Here is a 16552-nt window from a genome sequence, read left to right on the forward strand (position 1 = left end):
GCTGTGGCTCAAGTGGTAGAGTGCTAGCCTTGAGCTGAAGAGCTGAGGGACAGCACCCAGGCCCAGAGTTCAGGCCCCACGACTGGACCCAAAAAAAAAAACAAACTTGATTATTAAGGAAGGGAATGTAGAGACATTTAGGAACAACTCCCCTAAATTAGGAATGTGTAATTCTGGGTTGTTGTGTTTTTTTTTTTCTGTTGCTGATGATCTATGAAGGAATTTCAGTAGAATTAGCCTTGTTTTCCTCCTTCTCTTCCTCCACTTCCTCATCCTCCCCTTTTTGGTATGTGCCAGTCAGGATCTGGGTAGCACTCTACCATGTGAGCCACAGCTCTAATTCCAGCTTTTAGGTATTTATTTGGTGATAATCTCATGGACTTTCCTTCCCAGGGATAGCTTCAACTTGTGATCATCAGATCTCAGCCTCCTGAGTAAGATTCAAGTATAAGCCACTGTCACCTGGCAGCCTTGCTTTCTTGAATTCTTATCATTGTGTTGAGTTAGATGGCCATGTCTACAAGGTTCCATTGAACTAACTCAAATCCAGCAGTGATGGTCCACTGCAGGGAGATGAGTACATGGTATGGTGCCTAGGAACATGAGGCCATCCTGATGTCCAAGATCCAGAACAGATTTGGGCTAGAGAAGACCCAGGTAGAGATGGATGTGTGAAGCTGCAATGGGTGGGAGGGCAGCAGGCCTCTGCCTCTCCAGGGGGAAGTGGGAGCCAAGACAAGAGTTGGGAATGAAGGATGCTCCAGTCTAATGCCTTACTGACTGTAACCAATTGGTCTCTCTACTCCCACTCTCCTGTTGAGTCCCGAAGATAGACCCTGGTGTTATGGAGCTTAGCCTCTGTTCCTCATCTCTCCTCTCAGTACTTTTTTTTTTGTCAGTCATGGGGCTTGGAACTCTGGGCCTGGGCGCTATCCCTGTGCTCTTCAGCTCAAGTTAAGCACTCTGATGCCTGGGCCACAGCGCCACTTTCAGTTTTCTAGTGGTTTATTGGAGATGAGTCTCATGGACTTTCTTGCCCAGGCTGGCTTTGAACTGTGATCCTCAAATCTCAGCCTCCTGAGTAGCTAGGATTATAGGCGTGAGCCACTGGCACCCAGCTTCCTCTCAGTACTTTTTTTTTTTTATTTGGTCCGGTCGTGGGGCCTGAACTCTGGGCCTGGGCGCTGTCCCTCAGCTCTTCAGCTCAAGGCCAGGACTCTACCACTTGAGCCACAGACCACTTCCGGCTTTTTTTTTAAATTTTTGCTTATGTGGTGCTGAGGAATCAAACCCAGAGCCTCCTGCATGCCAGGCAAGCGCTCTACCACTGAGCCACCTTCCCAGCCCCCTCTCAGTACTTTTAAGAGTTGGGCAGAGTTAGCTTCTTCTGGTGGCTCAGGTTTGAAATCCTAGCTACTCCAGAGGCTGAGATCCAGAAGATTAAGGTTCAAAGCCAGCCCAGCAGAAAAGTCCTCAAAGACTCAATATCCAATTAATCAACAAACAAACACAAAACAGGCTGGAGGCATGGTTCAAATGAGCAAACTGAGAACTGAAAAAAAAGGGGCAAAACTAGAACACACCTATTAGAGAGAGCTCCTTTGCTAATTCATCCCACTGAAGAATCCTAAGTCACGAGCAAAACCCATCTATTGTTCATAGATGTGTGGAACGGTTCCCAATGGCACCTGACGAGGGCGCTGTAGCCCAGGACTTAGGTTGGCCACAAAGAAAGGTTTTTTTGAACTGTACACATAATATGCATACACCTCTAGCCTCTCCCAACCTGCTGTAGATTGCAAAATACAAAACCTTTGTGTCAGGGTGCAGGCTGGCTTCTGTGTGTGTGTGTGAGAGAGAGAGAGAGAGAGAGAGAGAGTGTGTGTCCTGAGGCTTGAACTCAGGGGCTTGGACACTGTCTCTAAGCTTTTTCATGTGAGCCTGGTGCTCTACCACTTAAGCCACAGCTCCCTTCTGACTTTTTTTACTGGCTAATTGGAGATAAGGGTCTCACAGACTATCTTGCCAATGCTGCCTTTGAACCCAGATCCTCAGATCTTAGCATCCTTGGTAGCTAGGATAACAGGCATAAGAGCCTGGCACGGGGCTACAATTTGTTTTTGAGTAGAAAGATGGGCTGCTATAGATAGACACTTTTCTGTCTCCTCTCTCCCTCTCCCTCTCCCAATCTCTCCCTCCCCCACCCCCCCACCCCCACCCTCTCTCTCTGACAGTCCGGGGGCTTGAACTCAGGGTCTGGGCTCTGTCCCTGAGCCTGTGTTCAAAGCTAGCACTCTACCACTTGAGCCACAGCGCCACTTCTAGCTTCTTCTGTTTATGTGGAATGGAGGAATTGAACCCAGGGGTTCATGCATGCTAGGCAAGCACTCTACCACTAAGCCACATTCCCAACTGCCCCCCCCCCACTTTTCTGGCATCTTTGCTGGCTGCATAGGTCTCTCTTGGTGGGCCTTTCTAGGTAAAGCATTACTAAGAAGAAACCCAGGGAGCCACCCAGCATTAGAGGAGATACAGGATATTCCCACATAGTCTGAGGATAGAGCAGAGGGTGCTGGATTCAGAGGACACTGATATGGCATGATTGAAACAGGCCATTAATGATGGGAAACAATTAGGGTGTAATAGCCAAGGCTGGTGCTGCCATCAGCTCTTTCTCCTGGATTTTTTTTTTTGGGGGGGAAGGTGGTGCTGGTCCTCAAGCTTGAACTTAGGGCCTGAGCGTCGTTCCTGAGCTTTTCTACTCAAGGCTGATGCTCTATCACTTGAGCCACAGCTCCACCTCTGACTTTTTACTGGTTAATTGGAAATAAGAGTCTCAGATTTGTCTTCCTGGGGCTTGGCTTCTAACTAGGATTCTCAGATCTCGGCTTTCTGAGTAGCTGGGATTACAGTGTAAGCCATGGCACCGGGTTCCTCCTGGTTAGATAGATCTCTGCTCACAATGGGTTTGTTCTGGCTGGCTGGCAGCTGTCCCTTGAGAGACAGCCTTGAATGGAGCCTCCGTATTGACCAGCGTGGGCAGAGTCTGTGGTTTCAGGCCCACTGGGGTCAAAAGGTGAGACAGGCCATGTGAGGCAGCACGTAGGGCCCAACCCCCTCCACCTTTGGTACCTTTGCTTTCCCAGATCTGACGCCTCACTAACAGGATGAGGACAGGGGTGGGGGTGGGGAGAAGGGGGGAAGTGGGGGCTCCCAGGAAAAAAATAAATAATCAGAGAAGCCATATTAGTGGTTTCAGCTTTTGCCAGTGAGATTTTAAAAATACACACACACTCACTCACACACACACATATACACACACACAACCGTAGGCCCTCTCCCCCTTCCCCGGGGGAGAGCCAGGATATCTCCTTGGCTCAGCATCCCCCATGGAGGGGGGCGGGGCACTGGCTGTCACAGGAGTCGCATGAGATCTGGAGAATTGATCGTTGCTCCCCCCCCTAAATCCTGCAGGGGAGTCTTGACCCTGCTTGGTAGGGTTGCCCCCCCCCCAACTCGTGTCCTGGAGTCCCTGTCCCCCCAGGGTGCCGGTGTGGCCCTGGCGTAGCTCGGCCCCTGAGTTTGGAGCTGGTCTCTCTGACTTGCTACGGCTGGGGTCGCAGGCTAGCCCCTGGGCCAGCTTCAGACCTCAGAGCCGCGCATGTGGGGACAGCTCCCGGGGTCTCTGAGCGATGTGCGACCGCTGGCACTGGAGTGTCCTGAGGCCAGGGGCTGGGGCTCGGGTATGGCGGCGGGGAGACAGGCAGAGGCGGCGGGGTGAGCGGTGAGCGGGCTGGCGAGCGGGGGGCCTCGCGTCACCTGTCCCCGAGCCTGCAGGCCTCCCCCGTGTACAGCTTCAGCTTTCCCCGGAGGAAATTGGAGTAGATTCGGAAGAGTTTGCAGAAATTATCCACGGTGAACGTCCGGCGTGGGGCAGGCGAGGGGCCGTCTGGGGGCAAGATGGCTTCCTTCTGCCAGGAAAGAAAGGACCGGAAGTTCAGAACCCGGATGTGCGCAGGACCCGGATGTGTGGAGGACCGGGATGGAAATGATCAGGGAAGGCTAGAGTTGTGGCTCAAGTGGTACCTTGGAAGTCAGGGATCTAATAAGGAGGGCAAGGAGAACCCCGAGATTCCTCATCTAGGATCCTTTCTTCCATCTTTTGTGTGTGTGTGTGTGTGTGCCAGTACTGGGGTTTGAACTCAAAGACTTGAGTTCTTGCTTGGCTTTTTCATTCAATGTTAATGCTCTACCACTTGGGCCACAGCTCAATTTCTAGCTTTTTTGCTGATTGACTAGAGATAAAGAGTCTCATGAACTTTCCTGCCCCAGCAGCCTTGAGTCATGATCCTCAGATAGCAGCCTCCTGAATAGCTAGGATTTCAGGTGTAAGCCACCAGCACCTGGTCAGCTCTCCCATCTTAACAGACAGGGTACATCCACCTCTACTCACCTGGGCTCCCAGTGCCCGCAGCAGGGAGGTGAGGCTGCGTAGGCCACTAACAGCCTTGTCCACATGCAGCTTCAGGGTCTCCAATGGCTGGGAAGAATTGATCAGCAGAGCCTGGCTACGCAGGATGGCATCCGAGAGCAAGGCCAGGCCTTGCCAGACTTCTACAGCTTGCTGTCCAACCTAGATGAAGCAAACTGGTAGAGTCAGCTAGTTTGATTCACCCTCCTTCCTTCCCCCTCCATCGCAACAGCCCCATGCCCCAATCTGCTCAAACAGAAGGCATGCAATAAGGTCTGCTGAATGAATAAATGAATGAAGGAATGCCCTTTTTTGTGTGTTCCAGTCCTGGGGCTTGAACTTAGTGCTTGGGCACTCCCTCTTAGCTTTTTGACTCAAGGCCAGTGTTCTACCTCTTAAGTCACACCTTCATTTCCAGCTTTTTGGTAGTTCATTGGAGATAAGAATTTTATGGACTTTCCTGCCTGGGGCTGGTTTCAAACTGTGATCCTCAAATCCCAGCCTCCTGAGTAGCGAGGGTGACAGGCATGAGCCACTGACACCTGGATGTGAGCACACTTTATTTTTTATTTTGCCAGTCCTGGGGCTTGAATTCAGAGCCTGGGCACTATCCCTGAGCTGCTTTTGCTCAAGGCTAGCACTCTACCACTTGAGCTACAGCACCACTTCCCTCTTTTTCTGAGTATGTGGTACTGAGGAATTGAACCCAGGGCTTTATGCATGCTAGGCAAGCTACTAAACCACATTCCCAGCCTGTGAACACACTTTATATATCTCTGTGCTATTCTACACCCCCCCCCACTGTTGTCTCTTCCAACCTATCAGAAATCATACACACACACAAGAAAGGGAGTAAAATGGACTCACTTCCATCCTCTTCCAGATATAGAAGTTGACTTTGGTGTCAGGGACAGTGATGTTCTCAATCGGGCCACAGTCTTCTACAGAAGCCATCTAGAATGCACAGCGCTGGGTGAGAGCTTTCAGGGGTGAGCCTAGCTCCCAGGCTTCAGGATGCTCTAACTTTACCCCTTCCCTGTACCCTAGGAATGTTTTGCAGGGCGGGGAGGGGGCATCTTTTTTTTTTGTTTTTCATGCTGGTACTGGGACTTGAACTCAGGGCCTGGGCACTGTCCCTTAGCTTTTTTTTTCCTCTTAAAACTGGTGCTCTACCACTTGAGTCACAGCTCTAGTTGCAGCTTTGGGTGGTTAATTGGAGATAAGAATCTCCCTGACTTTTCTGCCCTGGCTGGTTTCAAACTATGATCCTCAGACCTCAGCCTCTTGATTAGCTAGGATTATAGATGTGAGCCACTGGCGCCTGGCTCAGTTTATTTTTCTTATGGAGCAAATAAGGAACGTCTGGCTCACACTCCAACCCTGACCCAAGTGCTAGGATTTATATGACCCAAGTGCTAGGATCTATATGAAGTGTGCTGTGGGGGCAGGGTAGAGGGGCTCACCGTGACATTCTCTGCCTCCTTGGCCTCCAGAATATACCTCTCCACCACGCGGCGATCACAGATGAGGCGCTGGGGAGCCGCCAGGACTAGGAGGCCCAGAGGAAGCAGCAGCACAGACAGCAGGACAGACAGCACAGGATTTTCTAAAAGAGAAGCCAGGCCAAATGTGAGTCCCGGCGAAAAAGAGGGGCTGGGTTTGGAGTTTGCTCCTGGGGGCCTCTGTTCCTGGCTTGTGCCTGCCTGCCTGCCGATCTCAAGGCTGGGTGTGTTCAGGCTCAGCCCCCGTCTCCTCTTTCATTCAATCGGGCTGCGCGTGCACACCCCACCCCCCAGTGGCCGGCATCCACTCCTCCGGCCAAACTTCAATCCCTGTGCAGCAGAGATTTTCCCCCTTGTGTGGCATCAGGTAAGTTTTTCTCTTAGCAACTTTCTCTCCACCTCGCCACGCAGCACCTCTCCCTCCCACCCATCCCCCCGAACATTGGCCTTGGCTTACCATTCAAAGGAAGAAGAAGGGTCCCCAAAGTCTGCTTGGCACGTGGACGCTGCCCCACCCCCCTCTCCCTTCCCTGATCCTTGGCCAGTCGCAGGTCCTTGAACCCAGCCACCTCCTGGCTAATTGTCCCCAGAGCTAAATCCTTCTTCAAACAAGATTTACTCACCACAGACCCCCATCTCTGAGCCTGGCAGCAGCCGGGGACCCTCAGCGGCTAGGGGCTCCTCCAGGAGCCCTCATCCTTGGAAGTATGGTGGGGATAGGATCACTCCAAGGACTCAGAAGAGGGGGATCACTGTCCAGGAGTGGGGGGTGGCTGAGCCGGGGCTTGGAGGAGCGTCAGAGCTCTCGGTGGCCCTGGCCAGGGTCCGGGAGGACAGCGGGATGTAATGAGTTGTCCCCGGGGTTGGGCTGGGGACACTGTGGCTCCCGCCGGGGGTCGGGGCTGTTATCAGTCTGTGTGCGTGCGCGGGTGGGGGTGGGGGTGAGGCTGTGTGCGTGAGGGGTCGCCAGGGGGGTGGGAGCCACCCGGGGTCAGAGCAGGGGGCAGGAGGCCTGGAGCTCTCTAGGGCGGGATCATGGCTGCTAGAGGCTGCGGGGTTGGGGTGGGGGGAGCCCCCCACCCGCAAAGTGTGTGGATTCCAGTGTGAAACTGAGGTGTGCACAAAACTAGATGGGGTAGAATGCTAGGGGCAGACTGCACCCCCTCCCCATACATACCTCATTCCCTGGGGGCTGGGGGAAGGTGGCCCAGTCTTGGACAGAGCTGTGAGCCATGGCTTTCTTGGGGTCTAGAGTCTGGAAACATCTGGGTAAGTTTCCTCCTGCAATCCCAGAACTTGTGGTCAAAGCCAGTGGTATCCCTGTTAGAAAACTGGATGGTGGCAGCCTAAACCCCTTTACCTTACTTTCTAGGAACCTGAAAAGGTAGAAAGGTGACTTCCAGAATGCTGGGTACTGGGTCCCCCATTGAGGAGATGCATGAACTTTGACATCAGAGGCATTTTTGTTGTTCTAATTTGTGCCAGTCCTGGGTCTTGAACTCAGGGCCTGGTGCTATCCTTTGGCTTTTTCAATCAAGGCTGGCACTCTACCATTTAAAGCACAGCTCCACATCCACCTTTTTGCTGTTCAATTGCAGGTAAGAGTTGCACAGTGACTTTCCTGTCCTAGCTGGCTTTGAACTAAGATCCTCAGATCTCAGCCTCCTGAGTAGCTAGTGAGGAGACATCAGTGCTTGGCTGGATATTAAAGATATCTTAAGCCTGCGTTAAGTGCTCACTTTGTGGATTTTTGTGGGGCTTTGTGGTTGTTATTAATTTTTGTGCTGTTTTGTTATTAAATTTTGTGCTGTAATTAATTTTGTGCTGTTATTAATTTTTTGTAGTGCTGGAGGTGGAAGCCAGGGCCTCATGCAAGCAGGGAAAGTGCTTTACACGGAGCTCCACCCCTCCAGCACCTGCTGGAGACAACTGAGGTGACAGGTAACTCTGTAAACCACAGGACAAAAAGATATTGACACTGAGCACCGGTGGCTCAGGCCTGTAATCCTAGCTACTCAGGAGGCTGAGATCTGAGGATCGTGGTTCAAAGCCAGCCCGAGCAGGAAAGTCTGAGAGACTCTTATCTCCAATAAACCACCAGAAAATGAGAAGTGGTGCTGTGGCTCAAGCAGTAGAGTGCTCGCCTTGAGCTAAAAAGCTGAGGGACAGTGCCCAGGCCCAGAGTTCAAGCCCCACAACCAACAACAACAACAAAAAAGATATTGACTTCTGGCCCCTGCTCTTCCAACAGTTGTGTGGAGCAAGTGCTGGGTACATGGGGCCCCATGGAAAGACTGAAGGATAGCAAAGTATGATGGTTGGTGGCTCACGCCTGTCATCCCAGCTAATCAGGACTCTGAGATGTGAGGATCACAGTTTGAAGCCAACCTGGACAGAAATGTCAAGGTGACTCTTATCTCCAATTAATCACCAAAAAGCCAGAAGTGGAGCTGTGGCTCAGTGGTAAAACACTTGGCCTTGAGCCAAAAAGTTTGGGAACAGTGCCCCAGCCCTGAGTTCAAGTCCCAGGACTCTCTCTCTCTCTCTCTCTCTCTTACACACACACACACACACACACCACACACACCCTGAAGCATGCATATCTATGCTGAAAACTCAAGTCCATTGGAGGGGGGGGTGAGCAGATTGAATAGCAGAGGTGACCTTGAGCTCAGTCTTGAAGAGTAGGTGGGCCTCCCTGGGAAGAGAAATGAGGGGTGGGGGAGGAACACTGGTTGATTTGAGGGGCAGGGGAGAAGGGAGTGGAAAGGTTAGGCCAGAATGCTCTGGGGCGGGGGGGGGGGCAGAATCAGGTTGTGAAAGTTCTTGAATACCACTTTGAAGACTTTGGATAAAAATTCACTTGTTCATTTTTTTCTTCATTCATTTAAAAAATGTTCATGGAAAGTCAGGCTTGGTGGTACCTGCCTGTAATCCCAGTGCTCTGGATGCAGAGGGCCGGAGGATCACAACTTTGAGGTCAGCTGTATGATAAATTCAAGTCCTAGCTTGGCTGCATGGTGAGACCCTATGGACAGGGGCAGAGAGGGAGAGATTAAGAGAGGGAAAGGGAGTGGGAGGGGGAAGGAGTACATATTTGGCCAGGGACCTAAGAATCACGATGTGAATGACACAAAGAAAGATGCTGACCCTGGTTGCCCTGAATTCTAACAGGAAGACAGACAATGAACACACCAATGAAAGGGCTGGGGAGTGTGACTCAGTGGTGGAACACTGTAGCATGTGTGAGGCCCTGGATTCAATTCCCAACACTGCAGAAACCAAGGAATGGAAAGCAGGTGGCAGGTCTCAAATGACATTAAGAACTAAACAGCAGCTGAGGACTGGTGCCTGTCATCCTAGCTACTCAGGAGGTTGAGATCTGAGGATCATGGTTCAAAGCCAGCCTGAGCAGGAAAGTCCATGAGACTCTTATCTCTAATGAACCACCAGAAAACTGGAAGTGGAGCTGTAGCTCTTCAGTGGTAGAGCAGTAGTCTTGAACAAACGAGCTCAGGGACAGTGCGCAGGCCCTGAGTCTGTGCCTCATGACTGATACAAAATAAATATAAAAGAACTAAGGAAGCTGGGTGGCTCACACCTGTAATCCTAGCTACTCAGGAGGCTGCGATCTGAGGATTGAGGTTCAAAGCCAGACGGGGCAAGAAAGTCTGTGAGACTCTTATCTCCAATTAACACAAGAAAACCAGAAGTGGCGTTGTAGCTCAAGTGGTCGAGCGCTTGCCTTGTGCTGAAGAGCTCAGGGACAGCTCCCAGGCCCAGAGTTCAAGCCCCATGACGACCACCACCAACAACAAAAGGACTAAGGAACCAGGCGCTGGTGGCTCATGCCTGTAGTTCAGCTACTCTGAAGACTGAGATCTGAGGATGATGGTTCAAAGCCAGCTCAGATCGGAAAATCCATGAGACTCTTTATCTCCAGTTAAATACCAAAAAAAAAAACAAAAAAAAAACCCTGAAGTAAAGCTGTGGCTCAAGTAGTAGAGCACTAGCCATAGCACAAAAGCTCAGACACAGGGCCCAAACTCTGAGTTCAAGCTCCAGGATCAGCATAGAACCAAAACAGAATAAGACAATAGAACTAACAAGGAAAGAAGGCCCAGGAGGCTGTCCTGACCATTCCAGGTGCTGAAGAGAGAGCTGTAAGGGGTGGAGGGAGGACAGATGAGCCAGGAAGAGTGTGGAGAGCGGAAAGAGTGCACCAGAGGTGGGGGACAGAATCTGGAAGCAATCCAGGCCTGACCCTCTGACCTCACTCCCTGGTTTTTCGCTTCCCCCTGACCCTGCTTGGGCCAGGCCTTCCTTGAGCCTGTTCCCCTGACTCGGCATCCAGAGCATCCAGGGCCAGGCTCTGCTCTCTTCTCAGGGGCCGGCTGTGGGACACACACATGTCCACACGTCCACAGTCCACGCTTTTCTGCACGTGCGTGCTGAACTGACCACTCCCCTGGCTGTACTGTCGAGGGCCCCTGACTCCTGCGTCACTGTTTTGACCTAGTAGGGGGGGAGTGGAGGGGACAGGGGCAGATAGGGTCGGGGAGGACACAGATTGAGTTGGGGGAGGAGCCTTTTGAGCAGTGGGTCCACCCTCCCCCACCTCTCTGAGGCTGTTGGAGAACCTCAGTCCCCTGCCCAGCAGAGGGGAAAGAGAGATGGCCAGGATTCCCAGTCTGAGTACTGGAGTCTCCTGGATGGGGAAGCCAATCCCCTGGGGTCTTTAGATTACAGCTTGGGTGGGGTGGGATGGAGGCTCCTGGGCCACCCTACAGTTCTAATGCTGCAGTCGTGGGGTGCAGCCTGATTGAAACTCACATGCTCGGAGTTCTGCCCAACAAGCTCCATTCATCTGGCATTGGTGGGAGGGAGAGGAGACTCTGGGGCTCCCTGGGGATCGCCAGTGTCTCCCCTCACCTGCCTCTGGCATGGTGCTGACCCCATCCCGGACACTTGCAGTCATTGTGCAACGCAGCCCTTCAGATACGTCCCCTGTCAGAAGCTTCTCCCCCTGGGAGAAGCTGGCTTCAGAACTGAGACCTTCCATGTGCCCCCTCCAGGATGGCCATTCTCCCAGCTTACTCCTGCCTGATCCTCCCTCCACCCATCCTCAGTTAGATGCTCTTCCAGCTGGCTCACCCTCCCTATCTCCCCCAACCCATGAAGTCTTTCTGGAGTCCCCCAGCCAGAACTTGTCTCCTTTCTGAAAGTGGCTTCTCAGATGGGGAGTTCAGCCCAGAAGATCTGTGCTGGGGAGGGAGGTGGATGGGGAGGCTGGGTGGGAGTGGGGTGGGGGGTGGGATGGGGAACTGGGAATGAAGCAAGAATGCTAGAGGAGGGCCAAGTGCCCGTGGCTCACACCTGTCATCCCAGCTACTCAGGAGGCTGAGATCAGAGGATCAAGGTTTGAAGCCAGCCAGGGCAGGAAAGTCAATGAGACTCTTATTTCCAATTAACAAGCAAAAAGCCATAAGTGGAGCTGTGACTCAAGTGATAAAGTATCAGCTTTGAGTGAAAAAGTCAAGCAAGAGTATGAGGCCCTAAGCAACTCCTCCCCCCAAAAAAAGATGGAAATTTCTTTCCAATGCTACCTGTAAACACTTAATTGTTTGTGTGTGCCAGATTGCTTACAGCTGGCATGTGACCATCTGAGCCACACCTCCAGCCTGACATTTTGCTCTTTCATTGGAGATAAGAGTCACATGGATTTTTTTGGGGGGGGTCCGTTCATGGGGCTTGAACTCTGGGCCTGGGTGCTGTCCCCCAACTCTTCAGCTCAAGGCTAGTGCTCTACCACTTGAGCCATAGTGCCACTTCTGGCTTTTTTCTTTTTGCTTATGTGGTGCTGAGGAATCGAACCCAGGGCCTCAGGCATGCAAGGCAAGCGCTCTACCACTGAGCCCTTCCCAGCGAGTCTCATGGATTTTTGTGTCCAGGATAGCATTGAACTACAGTCCTCAGATCTCAGCCTCCTGAGTAGATGGAATTGCAGGTGTGAGCCACCAGCACCTGACTCTGGCTAGTAAACACTATGAATACTATACTTCTTTCCCATTTGTATTTCCTTCGTATTCTTCGACTCTTCCTTCAGCATTCGCTGCTCTTCCCTTTTGGGAGCTAGGGACAGATTTATGGTCCCTTATCTCTGGTAATATAGTTGTCATGAGCATGCAACGCACTGAAAAAGGTCATCAAAATAGTGAAGTGAGCCAGGCCCTGGTGGCTCATGCTGTAATCCTACCTACTCAGAAGACTGAAATCAGGATCACTGTTCAAAGCCAGCCCAGGCAGGAAAGCCTGTGAGAGACTCTTATCTTCAATGAACTACCTGAAAACCAGAAGTGGCACTGTGACTCAAAGTGATAGAGTCCTAGCCTTAAGCAAAAAAGCTCAGGGACAATGCCCAGGCACTGAGCTGAAGCCTCATGACTAACAAAAATAAAAATAGCGGGGCAGCTGGGAGCCGGTGGCTCACACCTGTCATCCTAGCTACTCAGGAGGCTGAGATCTGAGGATTGCGGTTCAAAGCCAGCCTGGGCAGGAACGTCTATGAGACTCCAATTAACCACCAGAAAACCAGAAGTAGCGTTGTGGCTCAAGTGGTAAAGTGCTTGCCTTGAGCTGAAGAGCTCTAGGACAGTGCCCAGACCCAGAGCTCAAGCCCCATGACTCACAATAAAAAATTTTTTAAAAAATAGCAGAATGGGTTTTTGGTGGTGTATACCTGTAATCCCAGCACATGGGAGGTTGAAGTAAGAGGATCAAGAAGAGTTCTAACCCAGACTGGGCTGCATAGTGAGACCCTGTCTCAAAAAAACAAAACATTTTGAAAAGCACCTCTTTTTTCTTTGGCATGTCACAGGAGATTCTGGCACCCCCGTAGGGTCACTGCCTTACCTGGTGCTACCTGGGGTGGAAGAAGGCAAAAATGGATGAGTTCCCACGTGATCTCAGATGAAGACAAATAGTTCTGAAAGCCATCTGTGTTTGTGCCGGTGAATGCAAGGTAAAACGCTGTGCCAGAGATGGCTGTCCTATTCAAATGCACTTCTGTCCTTTATTCCCTTTGCATCCTCAATGATGTCTTCCCCTCCACAGCTGGCAGGATCCAGGCAGCTGTGTGGGAAGCTCAGAGGCCATGATATGCATAAACCCAGTAATGAGGCCCATGAACACCCACCTGTAGAATAAAGCACATGAGCCGGGTGTGGGTGACTCATGCCTGGAATCCCAGCTACTCAGGGGGCTGAGATCTGAGGATCACGATTCAAAGCCAGCCCAGGCAGAAAAGTCCATGAGACGTTCTTTCTTTCTTTCTTTCTTAATTTTATTTCATTGTAAAGATCCTATGTAGAGGGGTTACAGTTACATGAGTAAGGTAATGAGTACATTTCTTGTCGAGCATTGTTACCCCCTCCTTTGTTTTTCTCCTACTATCCCTGCCCTCCCCCTCCATGAGACTCTTACCTCAGAATTGGAGAAATCTCAGAAAAAGCTGGAAGTGGCATTGTCGTTCAAGTGGTAGAGCACTAGCCTTGAACTAGGGACAACTCCCAGGCCTTGAGTTTAAGCCCCAGCACACATACACACACACACTCACACACACACACACACACACACACACACACACACTATCTATCTATCTGTCTTGTCTGGTATGGTGGTGCATGCCTGTAATCCCAGACTCAGGAAGTGAAGAAGACAGGAGGAAAATTTGTGGCCAGCCTGGGTTACATTCATAACAAGACATTGTCTCATTAAAAAAAATCAACTATCAGTCGTGCTTTCTGTTAGACTTTATAAGTTTATAAGAGTTTATAATTGTTCTGGCAAGACTGGCGCCTAACACTAGTAAATGTTAGAAAAGCCAAGCTATGATGGCCAAGCTAGGTCTATACACTTCTACAAGAGGAACAGCTGGATGTAAATCTGGCACTAGTGATTTTGTTTCTAAAATAGGAGGGAATTTCCCACTCATGAGGGGCTTTGCACCTCATGAGGGGGTACTGCGTTTGGATATAGGTTTTCTTTCTTTCATCCTCCTCCTCTTCTTTTTCTGTGGTGATCTCAAGGCTAGAACTCAGAGCCTTGCACTGTCTCTTGACAATTTCACTCACAGCTGCAACTCTACTAGTTGAACCATGTCTCCACTTTGGCTTTTTGCTGGTTCATTTTAGATAAGAGTCTCACAGACTTTCCTGCCCAGGCTGGCTTTGAATCACCATCCTCAGTTTTTTTTTTTTTTTTTTTCAGTTCTGGGGCTTGAACTCAGAGCCTGAGCACTGTCCCTAAGTTTCTTTTGCTCAAGGTTAGTACTCTACCACTTGAACCACATCACCACTTCTGGCTTTTTCTGTATATGTGGTACTGAGGAATTGAACCTAGAGGCTTAAGCGTGTTAGGCAAGCACTCTACTACTAAGCCACATTCCCACTCCCCTATCCTCAGGTCTTAGCCTCCTGAGTAGCTGGGATTACAGGCATGAGCCACTGATGCCTGCTGGACACAGCTTCTGCCTCTATCCCTTCTGTATTTAGCTAGGCTGTGAGGACATTGGAGCTGGGCTCTTTGCTAAGGTTCCTACCAAGGAGACTAGGACACAGGGTTCCCTGGCCTGATCCTCCCACCTGGACCCCAAGAGGCAGAAGTCTGGCTCATACCCCACTTTGCCCGCTCTCACTAATGATGCACCCCCAGACGCTTCAGTAGCAACATATAAGAGCCATTTTTGCACAGTTACCACTGAGGGAAATCCTGCTGGCTAGCAGCAAGTAGACATGGAGTAGAAACAACAAATAAGCTAGAATTGGAGCTGCCAAAACAAACCGAACACAGAAGGGCTGCCTGCCACGGCCTCAGCTGGGTGCAGGCCAGGAGCGTAGACACATGACACATACGTGCAGAAAAACACATAGGCCACCCAACTCCCTGCCATTCCCCCCCCACCTCCCCAGCGCAACAGAACCTCAAAGTGAAGGTTGATAGAGGTGAGCATTTCTAAAGATATATCAAGCTGGGTGCCAGTGGCATACGCCTGTAATCCTAGCTACTGGGGAGGTTGAGATCTGAGGATCCTGGTTCAAAGCCAGCAGGAAAGTCTATGAGACTCTTATCTCCAATGAACCCCCAGAAAACCAGAAGTGGAGCTCTGGCTCAAAGTGGTAGAACACTAGCTTTGAGCAAAAGAGCTCAGGGACAGCACCAAGTCCCTGAGTTCAAGCTCCATGGCCAATTAAAAAAAAAGGGGGGGGGCTGGGAAGGTGGCTCAGCAGTAGAGCGCTTGCCTTGCATGCATGAGGCCCTGGGTTCGATTCCTCAGCACCACATAAGCAAAAAGAAAAAAGCTGGAAGTGGCGCTGTGGCTCAAGTGGTAGAGTGCTAGCCTTGAGCTGAAGAGCACCCAGGTCCAGAGTTCAGGCCCCACAACCGGACCCAAAAATAAATAAATAAAGATATATCAGCCCCTAGCCCAGCACCAGTGGCTCACACCTGTAATCCAGCTACTCAGGAGGCTGAGATCTGAGGATTGTGGTTGAAAGCCAGCCCAGGCAGAAAAGTTTCTAAGACTCTTTTTTTTTTTTTTTTGCCAGCCATGAGGCTTGAAATCAAGGCCTGGGAGGTGGTCTGAGCTCTTCAGCTCAAGGCTAGCACTTACCATCTGAGCCACGGTGCCACTTCCAGCTTTTTCTGTTTATGTAGTGCTGAGGAATTAAACCCAGGGCTTCATGCATGCTAAGCAAACAAGCACTCTATCACTGAGCCACCTTCCCAGCCCATTCCTTACCTCCAAGTAACTAGCAAAAGATCTGAAAGTGAAGATGTGGTTCAAGTGGCAGAATGCCAACCCTGAGCAAAAAAGCTAAAGGACAGCACCCAGACCCAGAGTTCAATCCCTGGGACTAGTATACGTAGATTTATCAGCACCTTGTCTCTCCAGTGCCTCTTGCGTTCTAGCTACCTGTGTTCCTCCCATCCCAGGGCACTTCCTGTCTATTCATGATCCTCCCAGTCAGATAGTCCTCCTTCCTCTTTTCTCCCTAGCAAACTCCTATTCATCCATCAATACTCAGGTCAAAAGTGAAATTTGGAGGTAGGGGAGTTGATCCTACTAGGAAGACAGCCCTTTCCATCTCCCCATCTCCCTGTCATCTTACTCATTTACACACATACACATGCATGTTCACCCAATTAGAAGTTGAATTCTTTTTTTGTTGTTGTTGTTGTTGGTCATGGGGCTTGAACTCTGGGCCTGGGTACTGTCCCTCAGCTCTTCAGTTCAAGGTGGGTGCTCTACCACTTGAGCCACAGTGCCACTTCCAGTTTTCTGGAGGTTAACTGGAGATAAGAGTCTCACAGCCAAGCCGGGCGCTGGTGGCTCACGCCTGTAATCCTAGCTACTCAAGAGGCTGAGATCTGAGGATTGCGGTTCAAAGCCAGCCCAGGCAGGAACGTCTATGAGACTCCTATCACCAATTAACCACCAGAAAACCAGAAGTAGCGTTGTGGCTCAAGTGGTAAAGTGCTTGCCTTGAGCTGAAGAGCTCTAGGACAGTGCCCAGACCCA

The 16552-nt window shown here is 50.8% G+C and overlaps 1 protein-coding gene across 1 annotated transcript; it reads right to left on the reverse strand.

The window, feature by feature from the left end:
- Window positions 1-3815: 3815 nt before the first annotated feature.
- Epo (erythropoietin) lies at window positions 3816-11035 on the reverse strand. Its single transcript, XM_013031716.1, has 6 exons — window positions 10906-11035; window positions 10393-10488; window positions 5935-6077; window positions 5339-5425; window positions 4454-4633; window positions 3816-3971 (listed from the first exon to the last, which is right to left on the reverse strand). Exons 1-6 carry the CDS (start codon window positions 11033-11035, stop codon window positions 3816-3818), a joined length of 792 nt encoding a protein of 263 aa, XP_012887170.1.
- Window positions 11036-16552: the final 5517 nt, after the last annotated feature.

This window comes from Dipodomys ordii, unplaced genomic scaffold (genome assembly GCF_000151885.1).
Source record: "Dipodomys ordii isolate 6190 unplaced genomic scaffold, Dord_2.0 Scaffold143, whole genome shotgun sequence".
In the NCBI taxonomy this organism is placed as follows: domain Eukaryota; kingdom Metazoa; phylum Chordata; class Mammalia; order Rodentia; family Heteromyidae; genus Dipodomys; species Dipodomys ordii.